This window comes from Ovis canadensis, chromosome 3 (genome assembly GCF_042477335.2).
Source record: "Ovis canadensis isolate MfBH-ARS-UI-01 breed Bighorn chromosome 3, ARS-UI_OviCan_v2, whole genome shotgun sequence".
NCBI lineage: Eukaryota > Metazoa > Chordata > Mammalia > Artiodactyla > Bovidae > Ovis > Ovis canadensis.
Window position 1 is genome coordinate 192,679,957 of NC_091247.1, and position 25,581 is coordinate 192,705,537.

A 25,581-nucleotide genomic window follows, 5' to 3' on the forward strand; every position below is an offset into this window, starting at 1 on the left:
ATTTTCTCAATTCTTAATAATCAGGTACAATTAATTTAAAAATATTTATTAAAAATATCCTTCCAAAAAGTCTAACGCATTACCTATTTATGCATAAACTTATAAGCATAATGCAGATATAGAGATTTATGAATTATCTCACAAATTGAGCTACACATATTTTTATTTGCCCCTCCTCTATCTATAATGACTCTATGAGTTGATTACTTACACTAATTTCATTTTAAAAAATTTACTCAAAATACTTGCTTTAAATTAATGTATTTTAAGGTGGAATTGATTTCCTGTAGTAGCTACAATACATAATATTTAAAATTTAAAATATTTCTTCTTATTTCACTTCTAGACTAAGATGAGGTAGATGCACCTCTCCCTAGGTTTCTCAGTAAGTACAGCTGAAAGGCCCAGACATTATCTTTAAAACAAATCTAAGAAAACTACAGAGAGAGACAAGAAAACAGACCACCTGGGAATCTGAGGACCCAGGAATGACACAGTAGCAAATTCTGTAAGTTTGCTTTTAGTCTCCCTCATAAATTCCAAACTGGATAATGGAATGACCAGCAATGAGCACATGCCAAGGAGCACAAACTAGACAAGCCCAAAGAAAAGCTATCCTTCTCTACCCAAAGGTTCATGAAAGGGGCAACCTAGCAGAACAGGTAACTTTTAGATAGTAAACACCCTATGAGAGTCAAACCCCTTGGAAAAAAACATGGTCCCTTCTCCAGCTCTATGAGCAAAGACCAAAATGATAAGCCCAGACTTCTTCCATCACCCAGCAGTGATAGAGAAACTAAACAGAATGCCTGTCTTTGAGTTCAATTTGACTATTAGACTTCCTAGTATACTTTTCTATCACTTATTTAGCCAAGGTGATAAAATACTCGCTGTTAGTTTACTCTTTTTTTACACATAATAAGAAAAGGAGAGAGGTCCTTTTTGGTACTGAATGAAAATCACCAAAAAATGTTTTCTTGGGAAGTATTGTTTCTAGTAAAAGGAAAATATTTTAAATATTGAATATTAGTTTTAATATTGAATATTAGTTTTGAAAATTTTTAATACTGAATATCCACTTTGAAAACTGAAGTTGTTACTCTTATCACTATTGACAGTAAAAACAGTAGGTCAACAATTATGTTGTCACTATTGGCCTTCACTATGGAAAGCTCAGTGTTATAATGTCAGGTGTTGGTCTCTCAGGTACGTTATTATTCGCATTAACAGACTGAGAAACTGAATTTCAAAGGTATCTGTCTCACTAGCAGGCCCAGAATAAGTCACTCAATGTAGAGAAAAGAAAACACAAAGTATTCAGTATTCAGTACTGAACCTACTAATAAGCACTATAATTCTAAGTATGGGACTATAAATGTGGACATACACACTGTAATTAGCCCTTGGGGAGCACGGTGCATTATATTAATGAATTCTTTCATTCAAGAGTATTAACTGAGCCATATTATAAGCCAGTATTGCTCCAAGCATTGGAAAGGAAAGTTCCTAATCTCATGGAGCTTACACTCTGGTAGAGGAAAACAAAAAATAAACAAATCAAAATGAAATAACAGGTGTTATGACGAGAGGGGGAGAAAAGAAATGGGGATAGGAAATGCTGACCATGTACACAGATTCTTATTTTCTACAGAATAGTCAAAGAAAGCTTCCAGAAGAAGGTAGCATTTGAGCAAGTTTCTAAAGGTAGCAAGCGTTCATGAGAGTTGTTAGGGAGTACAATTTTCAAACAGTTGAAATGTGATTCACATAAATATAAAGGAAACACATCACAGGCTTAATCTACTCTTTATTAATTAACCATTTATGCTAACAGAATGAATCAGATGTTAAGACCATTGCAAAGAGCATTTCAATTGGCATACCTATAAAAAGGGCATCCCAGGTAATGCTAGTGGTAAAGAATCTGCCTGTCAACACAGGAGACATAAGAGACACGGGTTCGATGCCTAGGTGGGAAGATCCCCTGGAGGAGGGGATGGCAACCCACTCCAATATTCTTAGCTGGAGAATCCCATGGGCAGGGGAGCCTAGCAGGCTATAGTCCATAGTGTCAAAAAGAGTCAGACACAACTGAAGCAACTTAGCACACATGGATAGAAAATTTAAATAACAGAGTATTAGACTAAGCAAGAGTCCTAGTTAGAAACAAAAATGATGAATATCCTATAAGGTAATATGAACAGTATGTTTTGAAATTCTAAAAGACCAGTATTGTTTGTACCTTTTCTGTCAAAAAAAATTGGCATGTACCGTCAATACAACCGAGACTTTTAATCAACAGTAAACAGTGAGCACTGTTTAATAGCACTGCTATATTTCTCCTAAATAATCTGTGAGTAGGTCAAGTAAGTAATGTCCTCCTGAAAGAACACACTCTTAATGCTTTCCCTTATTTTCAAGTTTTGCCCTTTTTAAAACAAAACCATGCAGATATCTGAAAGGAAGAGCATTCCAGTTGGAGAAAATGTGAATGAATCACATATTGTTTCCCTCCACGCACCACCCCAACAGGGAGGGAATGCTCTCAGTAACATAGACTCACACATTCACCTGGACCTCATTAGGAACTCAGTGTAAGTTAGCAGCTGAGGTGAGGTCAGGCAAGAGTCACTTGGGGCGGGGTGGGGTGGGGTGGGGTTGGGGGTGGGGGGCGGTGGGGGGGTGTTGGCAGTGAGTTGGAGAGAAGTCAGAAGATTTACACTGAAAGGAGAATGATAATTGAGGTTGGGTAATGAAGTGATTCACATTCTTAAAAACATTATTTCACCTGCTGAAACAAAGACTCATTAGGAGTGAAGAGCAAGGGTAGAAGCTAGAAGACCACTTAGAAGACTATTAAAATGATCTATGCAAATAAACAAGTAAATACACACTCTGTCAGATGTAAAAAGTGCTATGGAGAAAAATAAAGGAGAATATGGGAAGGCTGGTAGGGTATGTCAGCACTATCTAAAAGGTTTCCCTTGATAAGGTGAGACTGGCATGGAGACCAGGATGATATCAAAAAGTAAACCATGCAGAAAAGTGAGGGATGTGTATTCTAGACCGCAGGATAAAGTAAAACAATTGAGGAGGAAGAGTCAGGGAAAAGAAGGGAGAAGGGATGCAAGAAAATGAAGGGCCTTGCAAACCATTTTAAGGACTTACTTGACTTTTAGTTTGAGTGAGATGAGAAGCCACCGAAGATTTCAGAGCGAGAAATGACATGAGCAGCTTTAACTATTAAACAGATCACACTGGCTGCCATGTAGAGAATGATCTGTAAGTGGGCAACGACAGAAGCAGAAAGATAAGTTAGAATAGAAGATACTTCAGCATTCCAAGGAAGAAATAAGAGTGGCTTAGAATAGGCTGGCAGCAGTGACCATAATGAAAAACAGTCAAAACCTGGATATTGTGAAGGTAGAGCCAACAGCTAAAGGAACAGACTTGGAGTAAGTACAAAAGGTGTAAATCTGGGTTTCAGCTTTAGCAACTGGAAAGACAGAATTGCTATTTACTGAGACGGATAAGACTGCAGAAGAAACAAATTTGTTAAGGAAATGTGAGGAGAAAAAGAGACTGATTACATTTATGAAAAAGGTTAAATATATCAGTTCTTTTCAAATGTAATCACAATATGAAAAACTGCAATGTGCAATTTCCAAATTGAGAAAATCATCAGAAACAGAATATTTTAAGCCAGACTGAAACTCAAGCAACTAACCTTGACAGCTCCTCAGAGATATCTACTTTTCAAAATGGCATTTATCATTGATTACATCAATATTAGTCAGTATTTTACATATTTAAGCAAGTATCTGATCCCTCACTCATAGAGCATTTATTGAGCACTTTCTGAAATTATATGTAACATACTTCATCAAAAGGCTTACATATTAAATTTTTAATTTGCTGTTTACCTGAAGTTCTTTGTATCTATCTTGAAAAGAAATGGCCTCTTGCTCTTTTTCTTTAAGGAAATCTTTTTCTAAGATACGATGTTTCTCCATCAATGATTCCACATCCTAAAAGAAAAAACCAAGCATAAATTGTATACTATTTATGGCAAAACATAGACTCTGATTTTTCAATGACACACAGAAAATATTTGGAAAGGAAAGAACCCACAGGAAGCATGGTCTTTAGATTTCAACAATATAAAATGTACGCTTAACTCGCCTTTCCAGACCAATAGCAAACACTAACATTAACACTAACCTTGATAATACTAAAAGCATTCATGCTTATTAAATAAATATATAAAAGCATTTTAGCTAACTATAAATAACATGCTATTTCAACATATGTACAGGAGGCAGGGATCAAGACCATCCCCAAGGAAAAGAAAAGCAAAAAGGTTGTCTGAGGAGGCCTTACAAATAGCTGAGAAAAGAAGTGAAGCTAAAGGCAAAGGTGAAAAGGAAAGATATATCTATTTGAATGCAGAGTTACAAAGAATATCAAGAAGAAATAAGAAAGCATTCTTCCGCAATTGATGCACAGAAACAGAGGAAAACAATAGAATGGGAAGGACTAGAGATCTCTTCAAGAAAATCAGAGATACCAAAGGAACATTTCATGCAAAGACGGGTACAATAAAGGACAGAAATGATATGGACCTAACAGAAGAAGATATTAAGAAGAGGTGGCAAGAATACACAGAACTGTACAAAAAAGATCTTCACGACCCAGATAATGATGATGGTGTGATTACTCATCTAGAGCCAGACATTCTGTAATGTGAAGTCAAGTGGGCCTTAGGAAGCATCACTACAGGCAAAGCTAGCAGAGGTGACAGAATTCCAAATCCTAAAAGATGATGCTGTGAAAGTGCTCCACTCAATATGCCAGCAAATTTGGAAACTCAGCAGTGTCCACAGGACTGGAAAAAGTCAGTATTCATTCCAATCCCAAAGAAAAGCAATGTCAAATGCTCAAACTATCGCACAATTGCACTCATGTCACACGCTAGTAAAGTAATGCTCAAAATTCTCCAAGCCAGGCTTCCACAGTACATGAACCATGAACTTCTAGATGTTCAAGCTAGATTTAGAAAAGACAGAGGAACGAGAGATCATCATCGAAAAAGCGCGAGTTCCAGAAAAACATCTACTTCTGCTTTTTTGACTATGCCAAAGCTATGACTGTGTGAAAGTGAAAGTGAAAGTGAAGTCGCTCAGTCGTGTCCAACTCTTTGCAGACCACAACACACTCTAGAAACTTCTTAAAAAGGTGGGGATACCAGACCACCTGACCTGCCTCTTGAGAAACCTGTATGCAGGTCAGGAAGCAACAGGAAGAACTGGACATGAAACAGCAGACTGGTTCCAAATCAGGAAAGGAGTACATCAAGGCTGTATATTGCCACCGTGCTTATTTAACTTATACACAGAGTACATCATGCAAAACATTGGGCTGGATGAAGCACAAGCTGGAATCAAGATTGCCAGGAGAAATATCAATCACCTCACATATGCAGATGACACCACCCTTATGGCAGAAAGTGAAGAGGAACTAAAAAGCCTCTTGATGAAAGTGAAAGAGGAGAGTGAAAAAGTTGGCTTAAAACTCAACATTCAGAAAACTAAGATCATGGCATCTGGTCCCATCACTTCATGGCAAATAGATGGGGAAACCTTGGAAATAGTGACAGACTTTATTTTGGGGGCTCCAAGACTACCAATGATGGTGACTGCAGCCATAAAATTAAAAGAAACTTGCTCCTTGGAAGAAAAGTTACACCCAACCAAGAGAGCATATTAAAAAGAAGACACATTGCTTTGCCAACAAATGTCAGTCTATTTAAAGCTATGATTTTTCCAGTAGTCACATACGGATGTGAGAGTTGGATCATTAAGAAAGCTGAGTGGTGAAGAATTGATTCTTTTGAACTGTGGTGTTAAAGAAGACTCTTAAGAGTCCGTTGGACTACAAGGAGATCCAACCAGTCAATCCTAAAGGAAATCAGTCCTGAATATTCATTGGAATGACTGATGCTGAAGCTGAAACTGCAATACTTTGACCACCTGATGTGAAGAACTGACTCACTGGAAAAGACTCTGATGCTGGGAAAGATTGAAGGCAGGAGGAAAAGGGGACAACAGAGGATGAGATGGTTGGATGGCATCACTGACTCAATGGACTTGAGTTTAAGTAAACTCTGGGAGTTGGCAATGGACAGGGAGGCCTGGCGTGCTGTAGTCCATGAGGCTGCAGAGTCGGACATGACTGATCCTCTGAACTGAAATGACCTCAACACATACTTCCGATAAACTTGCTCAAGTCTTTTTATAGAGACCTTTGTAGAAAACAGAAATAAGAACACACACAAATAATTTACTAGAACAGCTGTATTTCTTTTTTTTTTTTTTTGAAGTGTCAAGAAGTTTTATTTATTTATTTTTTTTAATTTTTTTTAATTTTAAAATCTTTAATTCTTACATGCGTTCCCAAACATGACCCCGCCTCCCACCTCCCTCCCCACAACATCTCTCTGGGTCATCCCCATGCACCAGCCCCAAGCATGCTGCACCCTACGTCAGACATGGACTGGCGATTCAATTCTTACATGATAGTATACATGTTAGAATTCCCATTCTCCCAAATCATCCCACCCTCTCCCTCTCCCTCTGAGTCCAAAAGTCCGTTATACACATCTGTGTCCTTTTTCCTGACTTGCATACAGGGTCGTCATTGCCATCTTCCTAAATTCCATATATATGTGTTAGTATACTGTATTGGTGTTTTTCTTTCTGGCTTACTTCACTCTGTATAATTGGCTCCAGTTTCATCCATCTCATCAGAACTGATTCAAATGAATTCTTTTTAACGGCTGAGTAATACTCCATTGTGTATATGTACCACGGCTTTCTTATCCATTCATCTGCTGATGGACATCTAGGTTGTTTCCATGTCCTGGCTATTATAAACAGTGCTGTGATGAACATTGGGGTACATGTGTCTCTTTCAATTCTGGTTTCCTCGGTGTGTATGCCCAGAAGTGGGATTGCTGGGTCATAAGGGAGTTCTATTTGCAATTTTTTAAGGAATCTCCACACTGTTCTCCATAGTGGCTGTACTAGTTTGCATTCCCACCAACAGTGTAGGAGGGTTCCCTTTTCTCCACACCCTCTCCAGCATTTATTGCTTGCAGATTTTTGGATCGCAGCCATTCTGGCTGGTGTGAAGAACAGCTGTATTTCTAAGTATTCTGTCAAATATCTCGTGATGCGTGACTTCTCTAATGACAAATGAATAGTACAAATCTTCTAATCTACATAAAATTGCAACACTATGTGCTTTCAAAATAAATCCAAAGGAAAGCATTCATTAGGAAAACAAAAAAATCTAGTGAAAGCCATTCATATCTTTAAAAGTACATATTTATGGCTAGAAATTTCTTATCAAAAGCTTTTGTAAGTGATAGACTCATCTAACCAACTTAAGCATATCACAAAGAGCATAACGGCTTTTCCACTGATGAATTTTCAGAGTTTGGGATTATATTTCCAGAATATGCAATTCAAACATTTTTTTTTTAGGCAAATGTAAATATACCTTTTTAATTCTCTGTTTTTCTTCTTCAGAAACTTTGAGTTTCATCTCCAGAGTTGAAATTTTCTGCTGAAGCTGTATGTTTGATACATTGGCTCCAGGATCCTCAGAATCATCCGCAAGAGCAATTGTTCCATTACTTTTCTCATCAGTTAAACCCAGTGGAAAAAGTGAGATATCCAGATGAGTGTGTGTTGATTGCTGATTCTAAACCACATTTAAAGAAAAAAACACACACACACACACAAGAGAGGAAAGTTTACACTATACCAAGAAAGAAATCACCCAAAGGGCACTAGAAACCACATTGGAAATTAAGTTGTAGCAAAGGTTCTGAAATTATTTCACCCTTTAAGTAAATCAACAGAAGACCTCAAATTGTTACAACAATCTGACCTAAGAAAGAAAATTTTCTCTAAACTTAGAGTTTAAGGGTTTTATTATTTTCCAAATAAAGCACTAAAAAACTTTTTTCTTATCCTGAGGGTGTATAATAAGTATAGAAAATTCTGACACTCGCAAGATCTTGAATTTACACACACATTCAGAATTTGCTTGTCTATTACATTATAAATCACTTTCTAATAAAGATAACAGGTGACTCAAGATTGTATATAGCACTTTGGAAATCTGGTCTAAATCCAGCATCTAGAACAAGGCCTGGATCAATAGACAGTTGAAGGAATAACCATTATGACTGCTATATTTTTGTTTTTATTCTAAAGCTGAAATGAATACTCTAATACTTGAAAACATATTTTAAGTTCCCCTGAAAGAGAAATATATTTTTTAATATTTATTAAATTATGTATGTATGTATTTTATTGTATTTTTGGCTGCACTGGGTCTTCATTACTACATGTGGGCTTTCTCTAGTTGTAATGAATGGGGGCTACTTTCCGTTGTGATGTGCAAGCTTCTCATTGCAGTAGCTGCTCTTGTTGCAGAGCATGGCTCTAGAGATGCAGGCTTCAGAAGCTGTGGCTCCTGATCTCCAGAGCGCTTAGTAGTTGTGGTGCATGGGCTTAGTTGCTCTGAGGCATGTGGACTCTTTCCAGACTAGGGATCAAACCAGTATGCCCTGTATCAGCAGGCAGATTCTTAACCACTGGACAACAAGGGAAGCCCCAAGAAAAAGGTTTTTGTAATTATTTTCCTTTTTGAAATTCACGATTTCCAATGTAAAAGTAAGTCTATTTTAATAAATAGGATATTCAAATCATATTTTAGTAAATAAAGCTATTTAGACACCTTAAAATTATGTCACAAAACAAACATTGTTCAGTTTTTTGAATTCAAGATATTAACCTCAAAGAGTATCTACAGAAAAAAAAAAAAAGGAAATCAGGAAAACTTCAATTAAATCAGTATGCAATTTTTTAAGTAGGAAAACTTCCTATAAAAATTTGCTTGTCTTTACCTGTGCTTTAGGAATAGTCTGACTGCCAATGCTATTATCTGCATGTGTATTCTCTGGTGATGCAATGATGGGCTCAGAAGAGAGGCAGCCAACTGAAGGGGAAGTATGATCATGGTCCAATACAATCTCAGGAGAAGCTGGAGAAAGATGGACTCCAGATACTGAAGGAAAACAAACAAACCAAAAAAAAGTATTAGTAAAGAGAAAAAATAAAGAGCAATTAAGGGGAAGAAAAAGAGTAGAGGGAAGGAAAGGAAACAGGACAAGGAAAGTAAAAGCAAAGGATAGAAAATGAAGATTCTATGATTACTTTTCAGGGATTGTTATCTAAGATCTAAAACTAGTGTTTCTAAATTTAACATGACATTTCCATGTGAGACCCAGGCAAACAAAACAATTTAATAGAATCTTAATGTTTACATACTAATACATTACCACAGGGGTCCATTTGCAACTCAGAAATTATTTAACTTTATTATTTACCTATTCAGTTATGAAAAGCACTAGAATGCCTACCAAGTGCCAGACACAGGCACTAGGCACCGAGAAGACAGCAATGAGCAGGACATGCATCCACATATTCAGTGAGTTTATGACCCAAGAGGCAAATCAGATGAATTAGTTACTACCAGAGCTAAGGGGAAAACCAATGACATTACAATAGTTAATCTACTGTCTCTGTGTTAATTTCTTCTTTTAGAACAACATAAGATTTTTTTTTCATATTAAGGTCAATTTTAGTTTGTTTCCACAGACAAATAATGGTGAAAAGCAACTCTGTACTTAGTTTCACAACAAAACATTATTAGATTGTAATTAGAGTTCAAACACAGAGGTCACAAAAGGAAAGCCAATTCCAAACATGAAATGAGACAAAAATACTGATGACAGCAAAATAAACAGATTATTTTCAAATGTCCCTTCTAAAAATTCAAATATATTTGTATGTGTGTTTTAATGTTTAAGAAGAGAAACTAAATCACTTTTAAGAGTAATTCATTTATCCGTTTTGACTGTCTAAATTATAAAGACCTTTATTCCACATTGGCATCAGTAGCAACGTCAGCGAAGCTCTAGCATAAATTCTGGAAGGCAGCTCACAATGGCAATTGCATTTTTCCCTGAAGAAAGACATTTATAAGGTCATTAGGTATTAACAAACTAAAGACTGTATCAATTTTTTATTGGTACCATACAGGACTACTTAATTATCTTATATATGCTTTTACTGTATATCTATATTGTATTTTTCAAATACTGTGTGCCATACTGGGCAAGGTATCCTTGTTTCTCCAACAAGCATTTCGCTATTTTAACTAAAACACACAAAAAAAACCCTGTAATTGTAATTCACATTTCTACTTGATATACCCTTTTCAGAAATTATTTTTTCTATCCTTCATTATTCTATATGCTAACAGATTTCCCTAAAATGTCAAAATATTCTAACTTCTAATTTTAAATTAAAATTATACTAAAAATATTACTAACTTTTTAAAGGAATGACAATAGGTACTGAAGTATAGGAAAAAGGAATACAGCCTTATGATTAAGACCATAAGCTTTGAAATTATATTGCCAAAATAAGTACAAAACAATTGGCAAATTTACTTAACTTCCTTCAGTTTCCTCATTTGTAAAACTGACATAGAGGTGATGATGAGGTTTTAATTGACTAAAATATGTAAAGCTTTTAGCATTGTGCTGAAATTACCTTCATCATTACTTCAAAGATTGTTAAAATTTGTTGGACAAGTATGTTTACTTCCAGGTATAAAAGGTACAAAGTGTATGGACAGGTTTCCCCAGTGGCTCAGCAGCATAATATCCGAGGAACCCGAGGCTCCTGTACCTCCTGGACTGGCAGGCAGATTCTTTACCATTACACCTCTATGGTGTCCGGAGACTGTCTGCAATCGAGAGACTTGGGTTTGATCTCTACATAGGGAAGATCCCCCAGAGAAGGAAATGGCAACTAACTCCAGTATAACTTGCCTGGAAAAATCCCATGGACAGAGGAGGCTTGCAGACTACAGTTCACAGGGTTGCAAAAGTCAGACACAACTTAGCAACTAAACCACCATACCACCATGCATGTTATTCATATTTATATCGATAATGTAAGACAAAATGTCACGTTGTCATGAGTTAAATTCTCACTCTGTAACATTATATGTTCAAGTACGCCATGTTAAGAAGAGAAAGTGGGAAAGAGGGTAGAATAAAGGAAGTAAGAGAAAGGAATGAGATAAATAAAGGAAAGGAAAAGGGAGTTTGAGGGAGTAAAGTACGGAGGGCGAGGAAGCACCCTCACATTCACACTCCAATACTTACCACCACCCTCTCACACTTGCCCTTCACAACCAAATTTCCTTTTTCTTTCAAATCCTCGTCACTCCACTAGACTCATAATTTATGATATTAATTTTCTTTCAGCTATTGTTAAGTTAAATGAACATTTTTTATTTTATCCTTCTTTTACTCCAGAGCACATCACACACTAATGACTTTCCCTTTTCCTTGAAAGTCTTCCTTTGGCACCTATAAGCCACTATAGCCTAAATTCCTAGAGGAAGGCATGGCAACCCACTCCAGTATTCTTGTCTGGAGGATCCCATGGACAGAGGAGCCTGTCAGGCTACAGAGTTGGACTTGACTGAAGTGACTCAGCACACACATGCACACACATCCTAAATTCCTTCTAGTATTTTGACTTTTTTTCTTGTTTTTCAGACTCTTTTCCACTCAATCTTCATTTCACTGTTTTTTACACCCTCTAATCTTCTCAGTATTCACAACATTCTTACCAGGTTCAGAAGTTCTTATTTAAATTATCATCTATAAGTTAATGACAAATGATTCACATGTCCAACACAAACCATTCTACAGACTTCCTGATCCAGAGGCTCACCTAACCACCAGACAGTTGCATTGGGTTGTCTGGTACATGCATCACACTTACCCTTTATCTTACATAATCCTGCTTTATTTCATGTTAATAGTTTCCCAAAGAAATATTTGCCCAACACAGAAATGATACCAGTAGGTGCCAATTTCACTCCAGTCACACTGTGCTACTTACTGTTCCCTGATTAAGCCACACTGTTCAGTACCTCTGTGACCTCACAATATTATTGCTTAAGTAAAAGCCACAGCTGTGGAATCAAAATGGGTTCAAATCTGAACCATAACAACTTATTGTTATGCAGCCTTGGGCAAATTACACAAACCTCTAGAAGTCACAGTTTCCTCTTCTAAATGTTAAAATAATACCAACAAGCTTTTCCAGGAATCTTTTCACCTACTTCATTATCCATCCAGTCACAGTACAATTTTAATTTTCCACTATAAAGACATTACACATTTCTAAGAAATAAAGAAAACATTACATATCTATGGTATACATTTAAAGCAGTGTTTACAAAAAACATGTAGAGCCTTGACTACTTCAATTAATTTTAAAATGAATTAAATATCTATATCAAAACTAAAATAGAAACAACACAGAAAACTTTAAAAGCATGTAAAAAAAATAGACAATGCAGATGTCAAAGGTTAAAAAAGCAGATCAAATTAAACAAAATCCTGACATTCTAAAAAAATTAAGAGAACAGTAATTAACTTATTAATTTATAAAAGGAGAAAAGTACAAATATAAAAATTAAGTAACAAAGGTAACATAATAATTAAAACGGAAGAGTTTTTTTTTTATTAATCCTAAAATCCTCTAAGACTTCTAGGTAAATAAATTTGAAAAATCTTAATATAATGGGAAAGTCTCCATAGAAATATAGTCCATAAAACATGACTGGATTAAATAATTTAAAAGCCTATATTTCCTTGGGGAAAAAATAAAATTATAAGCCAACTACCTTATACATAAGGGCTTCCCTGCCGGCTCAGACTAGTAAAACTCCACCTACAATGTAGGAGACCTGGGTTCGATCCCTGGATTGGGAAGATCCCCTGAAGGACGCCATATCAACATACTCCAGTATTCTAGCCTAGAGAAATCATCCCATGGATGGAGAAGCCTGGTGGGCTACAGTCAGTAGGATCGAAAAGAGCTGCACATGACTGAGTGACTAAGCACACTCTATAAAGAATTTCAAGAGAATTTCTAACAAAAAATTCAAAACTAGAATTATCCCAATACTCTAAAATTCTTACAGAGCATTGAAAATGAAGGAAAACTTCACTAGAGTTATATAATATTAACATAACATTGATAGCCAAGCCTGATAATAAAAATAATAATAACCAGAACAACAAAGATTTTGGAGTATTTACCTAAAAATAACTAGGTGTAAGTTTTAAATAAAATATTACTAAACATAATCTAATACCATACTGAGAAAATGATATGCAATGAATGAGTTTGATTTGTTCAGGAATGCAAGGTTAGAGAATTCATTAATATAACACTCTATATTAATAGACTTATGGAGAAAAACAGCAAAATTAACACTGGAAAAAAAAGACACTGTACAAATAAAAATCAATGCATCATTTCTTATGGTAAAACATACAGACCTCAGTACTAAGGTAATCATGGTAATTAATGGAAAAAACCTATAGGTATTTCTTCCAAGATCAGGAATAAGACAAGGATGCCGACTATCTCAATACCACTTAATACTGCACGAAAGCAATGTAATTAGACAAGAGAAACTGAATAGAAGCATAAAAATAAGAAAAGGAGGAAAACTACCTCAGATCAGTTCAGTTCAGTCACTCAGTCGAGTCCAACTCTTGGAGACCCAGTGAATTGCAGCACACCAGGCCTCCCTGTCCATCACCAACTCCCAGAGTTCACTCAGATTCGCATCCATCCAGTCAGTGATGCCACTCAGCCAGCTCATCCTGTCGTCCCCTTTTCCTCCTGTCCCCAATCCCTCCCAGCATCAGAGTCTTTTCCAATGAGCCAACTCTTCACATGAGGTGGCCAAAGTACTGGAGTTTCAGCTTTAGCAAAATTTCTTCCAAAGAAATCCCTGGGCTGATCTCCTTCAGATTGGACTGGTTGGATCTCCTTGCAGTCCAAGGGACTCTCAAGAGTCTTCTCCAAAACTACAGTTCAAAAGCATCAATTCTTCGGTGCTCAGCCTTCTTCAAAGTCCAACTCTCGCATCGACACATGACCACAGGAAAATCCATAGCCTTGACTAGATGGACCTTAGTAGGCAAAGTAATGTCTTTGCTTTTGAATATGCTATCTAGGTTGGTCATAACTATTCTTCCAAGGAGTAAGCGTGTTTTAATATCATGGCTGCAGTCACTGTCTGCAGTGATTTTGGAGCCCCAAAAAATAAAGTCTGACACTGTTTCCACTGTTTCCCCATCTGTTTCCCATGAAGTGATAGAACTGGATATCATGATCTTAGTTTTCTGGATGTTGAGCTTTAAGCCAACTTTTTCACTCTCCACTTTCATCAAGAGGCTTTTTAGTTACTCTTCACTTTCTGTCATAAGGGTGGTGTCATCTGCATATCTGAGGTTATTGATATTTCTCCCGGCAATCTTGATTCCACCTTGTGTTTCTTCCAGTCCAGCGTTTCTCATTATATACTCTGCATATAAGTTAAATAAGCAGAGTGACAATATACAGCCTTGACATACTCCTTTTCCTATTTAAAACCAGTCACCTGTTGTTCCATGTCCAGTTCTAACTGTTGCTTCCTGACCTGCGTACAGATTTCTCAAGAGGCAGGTCAGGTGGTCTGGTATTCCCATCTCTTTCAGAATTTAACACAGTTTATTGTGATCCACACAGTCAAAGGCTTTGGCATAGTCAATAAAGCAGAAATAGATGTTTTTCTGGAACGCTCTTGGTTTTTCCATGATCCAGCGGATGTTGGCAATTTGATCTCTGGTTCCTCTGCCTTTTCTAAAACCAGCTTGAACATCTGGAAGTTCACGGTTCACATATTGCTGAAGCCTGGCTTGGAGAATTTTGACATTACTTTACTAGCATGTGAGATGAGTCCAACTGTGCGGTAGTTTGAGCATTCTTTGGCATTGCCTTTCTTTGGGATTGGAATGAAAACTGACCTTTTCCAGTCCTGTGGCCACTGCTGAGTTTTCCAAATTTGCTGGCATATTGAGTGCAGCACTTTCACAGCATCGTCTTTCAGGAGTTGAAATAGCTCAATAGGAATTCCATCACCTCCACTAGCTTTGTTCGTAGCGATACTTTCTAAGGCCCACTTGACTTCACATTCCAGGATGGCTGGCTCTAGGTGAGTAATCACACCATCATGATTATCTGGGTCTTGAAGATCTTTTTTGTACAGTTCTTCTGTGTATCCTTTCCACCTCTTCTTAATATCTTCTGCTTCTGTTAGGTCCATACCATTTCTGTCCTTTATCGAGCCCATCTTTGCATGAAATGTTCCCTTGGTATCTCTAATTTTCTTGAAGAGATCTCTAGTTTTTCCCATTCTGTTCTTTTCCTCTATTTCTTTGCACTGATCGCTGAAGAAGCCTTTCTTATCTCTTCCTGCTATTCTTTGCAACTCTGCATTCAGATGCTTATATCTTTCCTTTTCTCCTTTGCTTTTCACTTCTCTTCTTTTCACAGCTATTTGTAAGGCCTCCTCAGACAGCCATTTTGCTTTTTGGCATTTCTCTTCCATGGGGATGGTCTTGATCCGTATCTCCTGTACAATGTCACGAACCTCATTCCATAGTTCATCAGGCACTCTATCTATCAGATCTAGGCCCTTAAATCTATTGTCACCTCCACTATATAATCATAAGGGATTTGATTTAGGTCAAACCTGAATGGTCTAGTGGTTTTCCCTACTTTCTTCAATTTCAGTCTGAATTTGGTAATAAGGTGTTCATGATCTGAGCCACAGTCAGCTCCTGGTCTTGTTTTTGTTGACTCTATAGAGCTTCTCCATCTTTGGCTGCAAAGAATATAATCAATCTGATTTCGGTGTTGACCATCTGGTGATGTCCATGTATAGAGTCTTCTCTTGTGTTGTTGGAAGAGGGTGTTTGCTATGACCAGTGCATTTTCTTGGCAAAACTCTATTAGTCTTTTCCCTGCTTCATTCCACATTCTATGGCCAAATTTGCCTGTTACTCCAGGTGTTTCTTGACTTCCTACTTTTGCATTCCAGTCCCCTATAACGAAAAGGACATCTTTGGGGGGTGTTATTTCTAAAAGGTCTTGTCGGTCTTCATAGAACCATTCAAGTTGAGCTTGTTTAGTGTTACTGGTTGGGGCATAGACTTGGACTACTGTGATATTGAATGGTTTGCCTTGGAAACGAACAGAGATCATTCTGTCATTTTGAGATTCCATCCAAGTACTGCATTTCAGACTCTTCTGTTGACCATGATGCCTACTCCATTTCTTCTGAGGGATTCCTGCCCACAGTAGTAGATATAATGGTCATCTGAGTTAAATTCACCTATTCCAGTCCATTTTAGTTCACTGATTCCTAGAATGTCGACATCCACTCTTGGCATCTCTTGTTTGACCACTTCCAATTTGCCTTGATTCATGGACCTGACATTCCAGGTTCCTAGGCAATACTGCTCTTTACAGCATCGGACCTTGCTTCTATCACCAGTCACATCCAAAGCTGGGTATTATTTTTGCTTTGGCTCCATCCCTTCATTCTTTCTGGAGTTATTTCTCCACTGATCTCCAGTAGCATATTGGGCACCTACTGACCTGGGGAGTTCCTCTTTCAGTATCCTATCATTTTGCCTTTTCATACTGTTCATGGGGATCTCAAGGCAAGAATACTGAAGTGGTTTGCCATTCCCTTCTCCAGTGGACCACACTCTGTCAGACCTCTCCACCATGACCCGCCCGTCTTGGGTTGTCCCGTGGGCATGGCTTAGTTTCATTGAGTTAGACAAGGCTGTGGTCCTAGTGTGATTATATTGACTAGTTTTCTGTGAGTATGGTTTCAGTGTGTCTGCCCTCTGATGCCCTCTTGCAACACTTACCATCTTACTTGGGTTTCTCTTACCTTTGGCATGGAGTAAAACTACCTCATGCTTCTACTAACTCAAACAATAAACACATTCAGTAAAGTAATAAGATATTAACTTAATGAAGAGAAGCCAATTGTATTCATATGTAAAAACAATATCTATCTAGAGGATATGGTGGTAGTGAAAATATTATTTTCCATACCAACAAAGAAGAGAAAATACTTAGGTATACATTTATCAAAAAATATGAGGGAACCTTTAAAGCATTTCTCAAAGACTCAATGCTAGATCTGAACAGCAATAGAGATTCTTCTGATTAAATAGGGCAACTAATCATCATAAAGATGTCAGTCTTCTCTTAGTTAATGTATAGACAAATATAATTCCAGTAAAAGTAAAATTTTTTTATAATGGAGCTAGACAAATTGACTTTAAATATTACATGGAAAAAGTAAAAACACAAAAGGTAAAAAAGAAAAAAGTATTAGGAGGATACTTGCCCCTTATTAAAATAAACTAAATTGCCATAAAACCTACTACTGACCTTGTTAAGATATTCTATAATAATTATGTTAAAATAAAGAATAAATCCTTTATAATTAAGACAGTGTATTTATACAAAATACAAAACATGGTCTATAGGAAAAGGGAATGGCAAACCACTCCAGTATTTTTGCCTTGAGAACACCATGAACAGAATGAAAAATATACCAGAGAGTCCAGAAATAGAGTCATGTATGTGAAATATAAATATATGACCAAATGGCATTTCAAATTACTGGGGCAAAGATGGGCTTACTAATAAACAACGCCTGAAGAACTGATTAGCCATTTGGAAAACACTGAAATTAGACTCATATCTCCCATTATAAACAAACCAAAAAACAAATAAAAGCAACAAATCGACTATGGTTCTAAATAAAAAGAAGATCAGATAAGTACTAAAAGAACATATAAGAGCATGTAAGAAATGGCTAACTATGACTCGATTCCAGACACAACAAAAGAAAAGATTGACAGATGACTATAGAATACACAGAAATATTCTATCAAAAATCAACTTAAATAAAATTTAAAGATAACTTACAGAATACAAACAGTCCTTAAATACATGAAAAGATACAGATGCATGCATCTACTCATTTGTCATAAAGGAAACATAGAGAGGATAAAATAAAAATAAAGAGACTGATAGGTAGAAGAGAGGTGGAATGAAGTGGAAAGACACAGAATTGAATAGTGGGAAGTACCTCTTCCCTAAATGTAATTTCATAATATGTTTCTGAGTTTTGGAACCATATTAATGTTTCACATAATCAATAAAATAAAACTAGAATCAACATGCAGAGGAATAGGGAAACTAAATCTTAAAATGGAATACAAAGAACAACAATCAAACCATATTTCAAATAAATAATATAATAGCTTTACTAAGGAAAGGGATTGGAGGGTAGAAGGTGAGAATCAAATGCTACTTTAGAACACAGTACTTTGCCTATATTGCCTCAGTAAAAGAACAACAAACAAACAAACAAAAAATACTAAATACATTATCAGGAGAAAAAGGGAAAAGGGAAGAAAAAAGAAAAGAATGAAGAGGAGGGAAAAGAATAAAGATAAAGTAAACATGACAAAATGTTAATATTTGAAGAAAGTGAATGAAGGGTACAGAGGAATTCTTCGTCTATTTCTTGCAGCTTTTTCTGTAATTAAAAGTAAAAAGTCAAGAGGAATGAGCAAAAAGGAAAAATGTATAATAGGAAAGAAATTACTCGCGAAGGGGAAAATAGCTTGTCTCCGACAAAAGTCTCCCCTCTGCAAAACTGGTGAATACAGACTTGGTATCACTGAAAACATGTATAAGAATACTCCTAGCAATACTGACACTTGCATATCTGCTGACACTCAAATGATTAAATGAGCTGTGGGATAATCATAAATTAGAATATTTTATATCAGTGAAAATAAATGTAAGTGTATACAACAACATGGGTAAGGCTTAAAACATAACTTTGGATTAAAAAAAAAAAAACTGCAGGAAAATTTGCACAGCATCAATCCATATAAAGAATCTGCCTACAGGGCAGGAGATCCAGGTTAGATCCCTGGGTCGGGAAGATCCCTTGGTGAAGGAAACGGCAAACCACTCCAGTATTCTTGCCTGGAAAATCCCATGGACAGAGAAGCCTGGTCGGCTACAGTACATGGGATTCCAAGAGTCGGACACACTTTAGCAACTAAACCACCACCAACAACAACCCATTTCTATAAGGCACACAAACAAGTAAAACTATACATATATATATATATATGCAGATATATAGATATACACACACACATATATATAAATGTCATATATATGTAATATACAGAAAAAACTTTTTTTTTAATAAAATCAAGTAAATTATAACAAAAATTTAAGCCAGAGGTTCCCTCTGGGGAAAAGTACAGGGACAGAACAGGGTTGTTACAGTTAGTCATGTTCTAATTCTTAAGTTAAATAGTTAGATTCACAAGGCAAAATTTTAAATATAACAGAAAAAAATTATATATGCTTAAAAATATATTTTTGAAGATCTCTTGTTTCATTGTCCTTCCTTGTTGCAGTACTCAAAATGCATGAGCTGTACCCTCTCACTGACCAAAATTTGCTCTGGGTAAGTAAGAGAAGAAATAACTCTAATCCAACTTAAAGACTAATAGTGACCAATTAGGCTCCCTCAATGGCTCAGCGGTAAAAAATCTGCCCACAATGCAGGAGATGCAGATTTTGATCCCTGGGTCTGGAAGAACCCATAGAGAAGGAAATGTCTACCTTTTCCTGAAAAATCCCATAGACAGAGGAGTCTGGTGAGCTACAGTCCATGGGGTCACATAGATTCAGACTGAGCAACTGAGCACAGCACACGGTGTACTCAAAGAAATGATGCTTTACTGAAAAGATATCAAGAATCAGTAAAAGACCAATAAATATTAGATCTGGAGGTGAAAATCCTTCTAGCATCCTACTAATCACATCAAAACTTATTGCAGACATCAGTAAAGTTGAACCTAAAATGCCTAGAATTTACATGTGCATTCAACTTATGAAAGATTAAGAAAATTTTCAGGAATATTTTTAATTTGATAATATAAATGTTCACTGAACATAATTCACATCCTAGTTTAAAAATTAAATGAGAAAACAAATGAGTAGTGCTGCAAAAGAAAAGAGACTATAACGATGTTACCCTTTAACCAGAAACTATATTTTTCAGTTAGGCCTCCTATGCTACAAGTCATATATTCTCACTGAATTTTAGGTGACTATGCAAAAACAGCAATTCATCCTAAAAAAAAAAATCTACATTTATAAATACTGTACACATAAACATATTCTAAATGTAATGCAATAATATAGATGATATACATATTTATACATGTTTGTTCAATGACAATTTTTAAACATAACAATGAAAAACTATGAATATTAATATGTGAAATATAATTATCTTCTCATCTAGCTGAGAAGTTACAATTTTTAATGTTTCAAATTGCTGTAGTCTTCTTTGGTCTATTGAAAGTTGACTGCTGTACGTCTATGCCCAGAATCTTTAAATTCACATCAAGTGTACCCAACAGCAACAATTTCCATAAAAATTCAGCCAACACTTTTCAAGAAGTAGAAATCTACAAAATTTTCTTCAGGTATTTTGTCTGTTTGCTTGCTTTTAAGTCTTAAGCAAGACTCAGTTCAGTCCACTTCAGTTCAGTCGCTCAGCCATGCCTGACTCTTTGAGACTTCATGGACTGCAGCACGCCAGGCTTCCCCATCCATCACCAACTCCCGGAGCTTACTCAAACTCATGTCCATCGAGTTGGTGATGCCATCCAACCATCTCATCCTCTGCCATCCCCTGCTCCTCCCACCTTCAATCTTTCCTAGCATCAGGGTCTTTTCCAATGAGTCAGTTCTTCGCATCAGGTGGCCAAAGTAAGCAACACTACAGACACAAATTGCTTCATTTCAAATGAGAACTTCTTGTTTTTCTAAGAATTAAAGGATACAAGGTCATCATATATTCCTTTAAAGCAATAAAGTTAATTAAAAGTGCAATGAATGACAGTTCCTCATCTTTAACTTTGTAATGGTAATTAGCATAGTCAATGAACATATCATTTTTCATTGACAGACCTCTTCTAAAACACAAAACTAAAGCACAATAAGTCACAACACCACACAGGCAAAAAAGCACTAAGTTTCCAAATAGTATGCATTTTTTTCCAGTAATTCTGCCTGTGGTCAACTATATTTTGTTTACACAAGCATAATAACTCTTGCAAAGTCAAAACAAGAAATAGGTGGAATTATCTAAGCACTTTTAACTATACACAAAGAAATCTGTTTATATCTGTTAATAGTTAATTCAAGAGTAGAATACTAATATAATGATAATAATTTTTACAACTTTTAACATAGAAACAATTTTTGATCTTTAATTTCCAATTAAAGATGCCCCTACCCAGTCAAGGGCCCATTTTTCAACATTCTTTCATCTATATGGAAAACAAAGGATATGTAATAAGTGAGGAAATATGGGAAATATTGAGGTTAGGAGGAGAAGAAGGCAACAGAAGAGGAGACAGTTGGATGGCATCACCGACTCAATGAACATGAACTTGAGCAAACTCTAGAGGATAGTAAACGACAGGGAAGCCTGGCATGCTGCAGTTGATGGAGTTACTAAGCACTGGAGACAACTTAGCAACAGAACAACAACAACAGATGTAAGAATTGAAGAAAATCTAAACAGCATATCTAAATATGAAGATGGTAGTAAGTACAAATAAGTGGATAAACTTTTTTTTCTTTAATAATATATATATTTTTTAATTTTTAGTTTTACTTTATTTTACTTTAACTGACCAAAAAAACAGGGTAAAATTTGCCAGTTAGAAAAGTATTTTCTCTCTATAAGAAAGGTTCCCTATAGGAAATACCTCTTGATTAAAAATCTAATGGGTAAACATAATTTAATGGATTCAAGATGTATCTAAGATATCTGTTAGAGATTTAAAGAGAAATATCAGTTCAGTTCAGTCACTCAGCCGTGTCTGACTCTTTGTGATCCCATGGACTATAGCCCACCAGGCTTTCCTATCCATCACTAACTCCGAGAACTTGCTCAAACTCATGTCCATCCAGTCAGTGATGTAATCCAACCATCTCATCCTCTGGTGCCCCCTTCTCCTCCTGCCTTCAATCTTTTCCAGCATCAGGGTCTTTTCCAATAAGTCAGTTCTTTGCATCAGGTGGCTAAAGTATAGGAATTTCAGCTTTAACATCAGTCCTTCCAATGAATATGCAGGACTGATTTCCTTTAAGATTGACTGGTTGGATCTCCTTGCAGTCCAAGGGACTCTCAAGAGTCCTCTCCAACACCACAGTTCAAAAGCATCAATTCTTTGGTGCTCAGCTTTCTTTTTCATCCAACTCTCACATCCATACATGACTACAGAAAAACCATAGCTTTGACTAGACAAGACCTTTGCTGGCAAAGTACTGTCTCTACTTTTTAATATGCTGTCTAGGTTGGTCATAAGTTTTCTTCCAAAGAGTAAGCATCTTTTAATTTCATGGCTGCAGTCACCATCTGCAGTGATTTTGGAGCCCAAGAAAAGAGAAATATATAATACCTTTAAAAAGCCTGAGGTTGAATCATAAGAAAAAGACATGTTACTTTCTTAATAAAAGGGGTAGCACATACATGATTAAATTTACATCATTTTAGTTATTTTCTATTACCCTTTAAAGTGTTCTATAAATAAATGCTCCATCTCTAGTTGATTAATTGAGGAATAATAGTGTTTCTCTAAGGGCTGTTTAGGCAAGAGTACTGGAGTGGGTGGCCATTGCCTTCTCCAAGGAAACACTAACACATACCAAAAATTTCAGTGAGTACTTTTTAGAATTACACAGATGACTAAAGAAAGTACGTTATAATTTCTAGAAGAGAAAGAGAGAGGTAAAGTCTCTATAATCCATTGCTAGCATGGTCAACAAAAATTCGTATCATATAAATATAACTTTTGAACAGGCAAATGAAGAACTGTGCTACTTACATCACCAGTGATTCTTTATTATCACAGCAGGAAGAAAACCCTACAGCAACTACAAAAGAAATAAAAACAGAAACTAACAAGATACAGAGGGCATTGTCTGAGTCTTATAAGTTGGAAGAATACGCAAGAAATATTTCAAAATCACACATCTTTAGACCAAGTTACATACCAAAATCTGAGATTTCTTTTCGTTTTATCTCTTGCTCATAGGCAAACATATTCAAATTCTAAGCAACTTCCCAACAGAAAGAAAAAAACTGCTATTGCAACTTAAAGCAATATATTAAGGTGTTATGCTAAGATAGTTTTTCACTCCTCAGTCTATGGAAACTGGCTACTTAAGACTTTATTTTAGATACCAAACGTAAAGGGAACAAAAGCAAAATGACCAAGAAAACTAAAATACAACAAACTAAAAACTGTTAAATAGGAGAAAACATTTCCAAGCCATATATCTCAAAAGGGGTTATATTCAAAATATATAAAGAACTCAATAGCAAAAAAAATTTTGATTAAAAAATAAATATAAGTTCTCAATAGATATTTTTCCAAAGAAGAGATATAGATGGCCAATAAGTACATGAAAAGGTGTTTAGCATCATTAATCATCAAGGAAATGCAAACCAAAACCACAAATGAGATACCTTTGATGAGCTATTATCAAAAATGGAAGAAATAACAAGTGTTGGTAAGGAAATGGAGAAAAGCAGCCCCTTGTGAACTATCGGTGGAATGTAAATTGATGAAGATGCTATGGAATACCATATGGAAACTTCTCAAAAAATTAAGAATAGAATTATTGTATGATGCAGCAATTCTACTTCTGGATTTTATCCAAAGAAAACAAAAATAATAACTCAGAAAGCCATGTGCACCCATGTTCAGTGCAGCATCATTTATAATATAGAAAATACGAAATCAACCTCAGTGTCCATCAATGGATCAATGGATAAAGAAAATGTAATACATACACACACACACAGGAATATTATTTGATCATAAAAAAGAAGAAAAGCTTGCCATTTGCAACAACATGCATAGATCTTGAGGGCATTATACTATGTGAAATATGTCAAACAAAGACAGATACCTTATGCTATCACTATATGAGGAATCTAAAAACAAACAACGGAACACATGGATAGAGACAGTAAACCAGTGGTTTACAAAAGCAGAGGGTAGAGGAAGACAAAACGGGTGACTGGGTATAAAGGTACAAATTTCAAGCTGTAAAATAAATATTCACAGGTATAATTTTATATATATATTAAGTATATACAAATAATATATATACGATGACCACAGTTAATAATATGTATGGTATATTTGAAAGTTGCTAAGACATGAAGTTTTACAAACTCCTTACCACAAGAAAAAAAAAAATCTATAGCTATGTATGAGCAAAAATGTTAGCTTGATTTTATTGTGATCTTTTTTGCAATATATATAAGCATTACATCATTATAAGCATAAAACTGATATATGTTACATGTCAATTATACCTAAATAAAAAAGAAATTTTAAATCTCATTACAATATGATAAGAAACTTAAGGGAAAAAAGTGGTGGTCTTTCAGGGACTCCTTTATCCATTCACTCATTGAAAACACAATTATAGAGTATCACTATATTCAAGACACTATGCAATGAAAGATACAACACAAATCCTTCAAATTAGAAATTTCACCCTAAGACAATCACATCAGTATTAAAATAATACACAAATAATAATTATAATAAAATATTATATTCACCTTAAGAATATCATACTAGTATTAAAATAATAAATATTAAACCTTAGTGGTTAAATATTTATAGTGAGTGAGACTTGCCATTGTTTGTAAAGTTGGTATCACTGTTGGAACATCTCAAATAATAAATGATTAAAATAAAATATTAATATACCAAGTTATGACAAACCTATACAGGGTATTAAAAAGCAGAGACACTACTTTGCTGACAAAGATCAGTATAGTCAAAGCTGTGGTTTTTCCCGTAGTTATATATGGATATGAGAGTTGGACCATAAAGAAGGCTGAGAGCCAAAGGCAATGCAAGAAACAGGAGTTGGATCCCTGGGTCAGGAAGATCCCCTGAAGCAGGAAATGACATCTCTTCAGTATCCTCACCTGGGAAAATTCCATGGACAGAGGAGTTTGGTGGGCTACAGTCCATCAGGCTGCAATGAGTCGGACATGACTGAGCAACTGACCACAGGCACACACGGTAGGTGTTTAATAAACTAATCTACTCTGGAGGATTGATTTAGACATTCCTTGGAAATAGTGTATATTAATATTTAAATATAGTAAAGAAAGATAATCATTCCAAGACAAAGGGTAAAATTTGACTCTCGTAGGGATACAAAATGAACACGTGAAAGATTTTATTCTGCTCATACAATGAGGGAACCAGGCAAATGTTACAACCAGTTCAAAGGAAAAGTTAAACTAGCACAAATTGATAGGGAGTAAAAGAATGCTAAAATGAACTGAAACCAAAGAGGAGAAGGAAGACAACTGAAATTCTACCCAACATGACAGAAT

At 35.8% G+C, this 25,581-nt stretch overlaps 1 protein-coding gene across 4 annotated transcripts in view; it reads right to left on the minus strand.

Annotated features, from left to right (window-relative positions):
• Window positions 1-25,581, minus strand: part of CCDC91 (coiled-coil domain containing 91) — a 408,524-nt gene that overhangs the window by 248,309 nt on the left and 134,634 nt on the right. Inside the window, exons 1-5 of one of the 4 annotated variants that reach the window (XM_069585458.1) lie at window positions 23,036-23,078; window positions 10,010-10,098; window positions 8,978-9,138; window positions 7,561-7,764; window positions 3,924-4,028 (exon numbers count right to left, since the gene is read on the minus strand). In XM_069585458.1, coding sequence (XP_069441559.1) covers window positions 3,924-4,028; window positions 7,561-7,764; window positions 8,978-9,138; window positions 10,010-10,098; window positions 23,036-23,037 — 561 coding nt within the window. In that variant the 5' untranslated portion in view covers window positions 23,038-23,078. Of the gene's footprint in view, window positions 1-3,923; window positions 4,029-7,560; window positions 7,765-8,977; window positions 9,139-10,009; window positions 10,099-23,035; window positions 23,079-25,581 lie in introns of those variants that run through there. The other 3 variants (XM_069585459.1, XM_069585456.1, XM_069585460.1) reach the window with 3 other exon arrangements.